The sequence below is a fragment of the Lepidochelys olivacea genome, assembly GCF_965140295.1.
Source record: "Lepidochelys olivacea isolate rLepOli2 genome assembly, chromosome: 9".
In the NCBI taxonomy this organism is placed as follows: Eukaryota; Metazoa; Chordata; order Testudines; family Cheloniidae; genus Lepidochelys; species Lepidochelys olivacea.
Genome location: NC_140419.1, coordinates 8161663 through 8168328, shown reverse-complemented (window position 1 = coordinate 8168328; position 6666 = coordinate 8161663). Strand labels below are relative to the sequence as shown.

At 58.6% G+C, this 6666-nt stretch overlaps 1 protein-coding gene across 1 annotated transcript; it reads left to right on the top strand.

The window, feature by feature from the left end:
* The first annotated feature begins 1496 nt into the window (after positions 1 to 1496).
* LOC311526570 (mitochondrial ubiquitin ligase activator of nfkb 1-A-like) lies at positions 1497 to 5999 on the top strand. The gene is made up of 5 exons (XM_084639735.1): positions 1497 to 1548; positions 1657 to 1796; positions 2837 to 2924; positions 3375 to 3495; positions 3876 to 5999. Exons 2-5 carry the CDS (start codon positions 1680 to 1682, stop codon positions 4600 to 4602), a joined length of 1053 nt encoding a protein of 350 aa, XP_084495861.1. The 5' UTR covers positions 1497 to 1548; positions 1657 to 1679; the 3' UTR covers positions 4603 to 5999.
* The last annotated feature ends 667 nt before the right edge of the window (positions 6000 to 6666 follow it).

The window sequence follows — 6666 nt, the reverse complement described above, 5'->3', positions numbered from 1 at the left end:
CAAACGGGACATCTGGTCGCCCTAGGGATAGGAGTTCCCAGAAGTTACCTACTACAGGACAGGCTCAACAAAGAAAATAACAGAACGCCACTAGCCGTCACCTTCAGCCCCCAACTAAAACCCCTCCAACGCATAATTAAGGATCTACAACCTATCCTAAAGGATGACCCAACACTCTCATAAACCTTGGGAGACAGGCCAGTCCTTGCCTACAGACAGCCCCCCAACCTGAAGCAAATACTCACCAGCAACCACACACCACACAACAGAACCACTAACCCAGGAACTTATCCTTGCAACAAAGCCCGTTGCCAACTGTGTCCACATATCTATTCGGGGACACCATCACAGGGCCTAATAACATCAGCCACACTATCAGAGGCTCGTTCACCTGCACATCCACCAATCTGATATATGCCATCATGTGCCAGCAATGCCCCTCTGCCATGTACATTGGTCAAACTGGACAGTCTCTACGTAAAAGAATAAATGGACACAAATCAGATGTCAAGAATTATAACATTCATGAACCAGTCGGAGAACACTTCAGTCTCTCTGGTCACACAATCACAGACATGAAGGTCGCTATCTTACAACAAAAAAACTTCAAATCCAGACTCCAGCGAGAAACTGCTGAATTGGAATTCATTTGCAAATTGGATACTATTAATTTAGGCTTAAATAGAGACTGGGAGTGGCTAAGTCATTATGCAAGGTAGCCTATTTCCCCTTGTTTTTTCTTACCCCCCCCAAGACGTTCTGGTTAAACTTGGATTTGTGCTGGAAATGGCCCACCTTGATGATCACACACATTGTAAGGAGGGTGGTCACTTTAGATAAGCTATTACCAGCAGGACAGTGGGGCGGGAGGAGGTATTTTTTCATGGTCTCTGTGTATATATAAAGTCTGCTGCAGTTTCCACGGCATGCACCCGATGAAGTGAGCTGTAGCTCAGGAAAGCTCATGCTCAAATAAATGGGTTAGTCTCTAAGGCGCCAGAACTCCTCCTTTTCTTTTTGCGGATACAGACTAACAGGGGGTTACTCTGAAACACAGCTCGGCTCTTGGGCGGTGAGAAGCGGCCAACTCTGAACCTCCCCCGCCCCCTGCCCCCTGCCCCGCCCATGCCGCTGCATTGAGAACGAGGCTGCAGCAGCCCCACGTGCGCCTCCCCATCCGATGCTATAGGGCCCTAGCCGGCGCTTTCGCCGCAGTGCCTCACGGGAGTCGTAGTCCCTGGAGCGGCGCCGCAGGCCCTCGGCCCGACGTTCCTTGACCCCTCACACAACGCTCCTTTGAGGTCTGCCCGGCGCAAGGCTCGACGGGAGTCGTAGTTCCGAGCACCCCTGGGGCGCGGCGCGGTGCACGCTGGGAACTGTAGTTCCACGGGCTCTCGGCGCCGCGGCGGCCCCCAGGAGCCGAGCGCGGCCGGACTCCATCTCCCAGGGGGCAGCGCGGCGGGGCTGTGGCTCCCCGGCCGGTCCTGGACTCTTGTCCCTTGGAGCCCTCCTGGGCGTCGGGAGCGGGGCGGTTCCTCCCAGGCCCGGGTGAGTCTCCCAGCAAGGGGCCCCGGTCCGCCCCCGCCCAGCCCCACGTGGGAGCCGGGCCCCCCGCCCCGGGCTAACGGGCAGCCCCCCCCCGTGCTCTCCTTGCAGTCGCGGCGCCCCTGCCCGGCACCATGGACGCCCTGCCCGTCACCTCCGGGGAGCTGCTCTGCCTGGCCTCCAGCCTGGCCGTCTCCGGCCTCTTCTATTACCTGCACCGGAAGAAGGCCAAAGCGCTGGCTCGGATCCAGGTACCTGGGGCTCCCCGGCCTTGCCCCCGGCGCGCCCCCCAATCGCTGCCCACTTTAGCAGCTATCCAGGTGCCCGGACAGGGCAAGGGGGCGGGGACCCTGCTGCCCGCCCCGCAGGGCTCAGCCACGGGGCCCACAGATCCCAGCCAGCAGCGCGCCGCCCCCGGGGTCACCGTCCAGCGCAGCCCCGGCTCTGGCCGCCCTGTTTGCACCCCCGTGCCAGGAATCCGGCCAGGTGCGCTGCGTCGCCGTCTCCTGCCCCCCTCGGGGGCCCTGGCCTGGCTTGGCCTGGCCTGGCGCACTTGTATCTTTCTAGAACTTGGTTTTGAGTTGAGCTGGCCTGGCTGGCCACTGCGCGCTGGGACCCGTCGTCTCCAAAATGCATGCGGCTGCTGGGTGCGACAGTCCCCGTGGGCCGGGTCTCCCTGTTAAAAGAGAAGGATGGACAGACCGTATGGTGGGATTTGGCAGGTCACGTCTGCCCCGACCTCTCAGTCTAGACCCCTCTGCAGTTCTGCTGGCAGGATTCCTCACTCCCCACCTGCACATCTGGGAAAGGAGTCTGTGCCACCCTATGCTTCACCAGCTACGCCTGGCACAGGGCCCGCTGCACAGGGTGGGTCTGATGTGCCCACTCCTGCGTGAATCGTACGGGCAGAGACGCGGCCAGTGGCTAAATGTAGCAGAGCCACACAAGCGCTAGAATTGGATGGTGGCAGTCAGCTTCGCAGAAAGATGAGACTCCAGGAAGGGACCCTTTTTCCCTGCAACATGCCTTAATCCTCTTGTCCCCAGGGCCTGCTCTAGTGCTACCTTTCCACAGCCTGCAGAGTAACGTGGTTCAAGTGAACCGATGTCCCAGTGCAAAGCCTGGGGGCCAAAGACATTCCAGGGACGAGGGAGGTACCCACTGGTCTCTGGAGGTGGGGCACAACCAGGCATGGGCAGAGTGGGTGTTTCCCCCCAACAGGAGCTGAGTAGCAGCTCACTGAGATTGAAAGTGGCCAAGGCTCACTCATGTCTGGTTTCTCCTTCTGCAGGATGCCCCGAAGCTTCAGGTAGATGATGGTCTGCCTGACCTGCTATCTGCCACCAGTGGCCAGTGCCTGCATTATGTTGCCTTAGAAGGTAAGATCCCTGCACGTTTATCCAGCTTGGTGCACCGGGGCCCATCTCTCAGCTACTTTCGCAGCAGCAGCATGCCATCTCCTGGTGGGTTTGGAATCCCCATTCTAGTAACTGGGGAATTACAGTCACTGATAGGGCCTGTCTGCAGAGCAACATGTGGGTGGCCATTCAGAAACCCCTCCTGGGATGTCCTACTTGGGCCCCAGAGGGGAGACCCGCCCCTTGCTGAATCAGCTGAATTTTTGGAGGGGGAGGGGGACTCCTAGTTAAGCAGCTATAGCTCTCCCAACCCACTAGTCAAACCTAGTCTCCTACAGGGCTGTGCTGGATTATAGCACCAGGGACCCCATGGGAATTTTTGACAGCTCTGGGAGCTGGAGATGCTCCATGAACCAGCGTGAGCCTCGCAGGGATCACACCCCCACCACATTATCCATCTCTTTTCCACAGGGCTTGTCCTGCCAGCAAAAGCAGCTCTGTCCAGCCAGCATCATGAGAAGCTGCAGGGAGTGATCCAGAAACTAGTTCTGAAGGAGCATCGACTGATCTGGAACAGCCTGGCCCGGAGTTGGTGAGTGGTCGCTGTGGCAGACCCAGGAGGGAGGGATGGGCTAACAGTTGGGAAGAGAGGGGCACCAGCTGCAGACAGTGTGGGGGAGCACAGGGGGCCAGCAGATCTGCGGTGCCTGGCAGAGCTGCCCTATGGGAGGTTCCCTTCTTGCAGTGGAGACAGTGTCCTCTGCAGGCCTGGGTTGGTTTGGATTCATTCTACCAGGGCTGGGGACTCAGCTACATCAGAGGCCCACGGACTGTGCCCCAGGGCCACTCACTAGTGGGGTAAGGTAGGAGAGCAAGGTTAGCCTGTGGGGTGAGGGCAGACAGGGATCTAGGGCCGTTGGAGGCCCGTTGGAGTGTCACCGGCTCAGCTGTTATGCTCTTGATTGGTTGCAGGAATGAAAGTGAGCGGGTGGTTTCGGAGCAGGTGTACACAGTGCCCTTTGCCCTGGCATCCCCCAGTGCTGAGGCAGTGACGCAGGTGAGCGTAGAGAGCCCCTTACGGGCTGCCCGGCTGCCCCTGGAGACTGTATATGAGCACTTCCAGCACCCAACCCACGGCTTCAAAGACCTGATCAGTCATTACCTGAGCGGGGAGAAGCCCAAGGGCCTCCTGGAGACAGAGGAGATGCTGCAAGTGGGGGCAAGCCTGACTGGCATCGGGGAGCTGGCCCTGCACCCAGATGGGACCCTCCACCTGCAGCCCCCATCTGATGGGTCCGACTACTTCCTGCACCTGGGGGACTGGCAGACGCTGCTGGCAGAGATGGAGTCAGTGAGCAGCTTCTGGAAGGGGGCAGCAGTGCTGTGCGGCTTGACAGGCATGGCGGTGATCCTGTACGCCCTCTGCCGGGCCTATCAGCAGCGCCGGCACAAGCAGGAGCAGGAGGAGCAGCGGCGGCAGTTTGAGGCCCTGTGGGGCAACGGGGACACGGTGACTGAGTCTGGGGAGGGTGCGGCAGAGGACACATGTATCATCTGCCTGACACGGCCCCGCGAGTGCGTCCTGCTATGCTGCGGCCATGTCTGTTGCTGCTTCCGCTGCTACAAAGCCCTGCCTAGCCACACCTGCCCCATCTGCAGGAGCCCCATAGACAGGGTAGTGCCCCTCTATCAGGCCTGAGGGGGAGAAGGGACTTCAAACGGTACCAGGGCAAGAGCAGTGGAGTTCCTGACACTAGGCAACACCACTGTGCCCGTAAAACCCCAGCAGCTTGGGGGGCAAACCACAAGTGTGTGGTGACTTGGGATGTGAGCTCACAACTGTAGGGTTGCGGGGAGGGGGGGGGTTCTGCAAGCTTCGCCTCCTAAGCTGGGTTTGCGGGTGTGCTCATGATCCCTCTCTTCAGTGATTGGAGCATGTGGCCTGAATTAGCATCACTGAGCACGAAGCTCTTGCTGAGTTTCCCCCCCGCTCACCCAAGCCTCATAGCGTGTCTGTTCCCAGCCCTGCTAGGAGAGTGTGATGGGCACAGGGCAGCTATTGAGCTGATATGCCAAGAGGTGTGTGTCAGTGAGGGGGAGGAGAAATAGAGCCACCCCTGCCCCAGCCATGTGGGAGTTTGAAGGGGGACCCTGTTGCGTGGAGCTGCATGGCTGAGTTGGAGAGGTGTTTGTGCTCTCGCTGATTTCCTCAGAGTCCCGCCCTGGGCCTGGCCTTCTCAGTGCTGACCCCAGGAAGAGGCCGACTGGAGCCCAGCAGGCCTGTGGTGCAGTGCTCCATCAGCGGCCCGGGATGCAGTTGGAACACAGCGGTTTTGCTCCTGCGAAAGGGCCATGTTTTACACTAGAGTTTATTTTTCTAGCACGTCTTTGTCACTGCTGTCCAGCTACCGGGCTGGGGAGAGGCCAGCAGAGGCTGGGCGGGAGAGACGGGAGGCTCAAGGTAGTTTGGGGCTGTGGGTTTGAGGGCAGAGAGGATCCAGCTGAGGGGGCAACATGCATTGCACAACTGAACAGTCAGGGTTGGTCCGATTTCCTCTGGGTAGGCCCATGCAGCATGTTACACAGGCAGCAGCAGTCTCTGGTGTGCGTGGGGGGGGGGATGTGAGTCTTTCCCTCATGGTCTCCTACATGAGGGTATTGAACTACAGAGGCTTCCCCTGTGAGTGAAGGCCAGCAGCCAGGGCCCTGTGCCCTCCTCTCCGTCCAACTCTTGCACCCCCTTCACGCCCACATGTGGGAGTTTGAGGCAGTGCCAAAGCGTGGGAGGGTGGGTTGCAGCAGCCGTGGCTCCTGATTGCAGGAGGAGGACAGCCCTCTGCTTCCCTGCTTAAGCTGGAGGACGAAAGGAGCCACCGTGGAGGCCTACCCAAGGATTGGGGTGGGTTATGTTGGCCGCCCCCATTAAAGTGCTGGTGGAAGTCTGCCTGAAATCTGCAGAGCTCCTGCAAGCCCTGGGCTACCTGGCTGGAGTGCTGCCTTCCTGCCCAGCTCCCAGGACATGCCATAGCTGCAAGGGGGGGGACACATGACTCACTGAATCAGTGTTGGTCATTATTTATAAAGAGAAGGATCAGAGACTGGGTTTGTGTCTTTCTTTAAGCCACACATTAGTAAAAGAATGGGCTAGCTTTGAAGAGGGGTCTGGGGGGGGACGTAGCTGCTGCATGGATCACCTAGACAGGCCCAAGGGGAGAAATGCTCTACCACAGAGCAGGACTTTCACAGGGTTGCTCTCTCAGGAGGTGAGTGACTCATTACAGATCATTGTACTCACCCTGCCCCACTTACTAGCTGGTTTTCAAGCTCCAGCCCCACAGGTACAAAACAATTTAACAGCCCCAGGCAACATAGGAATGCAGATGAAACCCCAGTGGGAGGGAAGATCCCCATAAGTACTTACCGGCAGGCGGGGGGGTGGGGGGAGATGCAGTCTGTTACAAAATGGCTACTTTAGGAGTGCAGTAGTTTGGCTGGCCCATATTTAAAGGGCCAGTCTCAGAAAGGCATGCTGGGAAAACAGCTCCTCTCAAAGGTGTGGAAACTTAGGGCATGTCTTTACTGCACAGTTACCCTGAGTGCTTAGTGCCTGGGTTAGCCTAGCCCAGCTGTGAGCATCCCCACCCCAAAGCCCTTCCCCATGGTACTGTGGCCTCAGTGTTTCTGCACTCACCTGTGTGTGGCTGGGGGCAGAGCCACGGGTCTTTGTGTTGAGCTGCTCCAGGACTCTGTTCCAGCCAACAGC

Bases quoted from the DNA above. Each gene is read 5' to 3' on its own strand.
- LOC311526570 (XM_084639735.1), top strand. From the start codon at position 1,680: ATGGACGCCCTGCCCGTCACCTCCGGGGAGCTGCTCTGCCTGGCCTCC. The intron at 1,797-2,836 runs GTACCTGGGGCT...CTCCTTCTGCAG, and splicing joins AAGCGCTGGCTCGGATCCAG to GATGCCCCGAAGCTTCAGGT. The intron at 3,496-3,875 runs GTGAGTGGTCGC...GATTGGTTGCAG, and splicing joins AACAGCCTGGCCCGGAGTTG to GAATGAAAGTGAGCGGGTGG.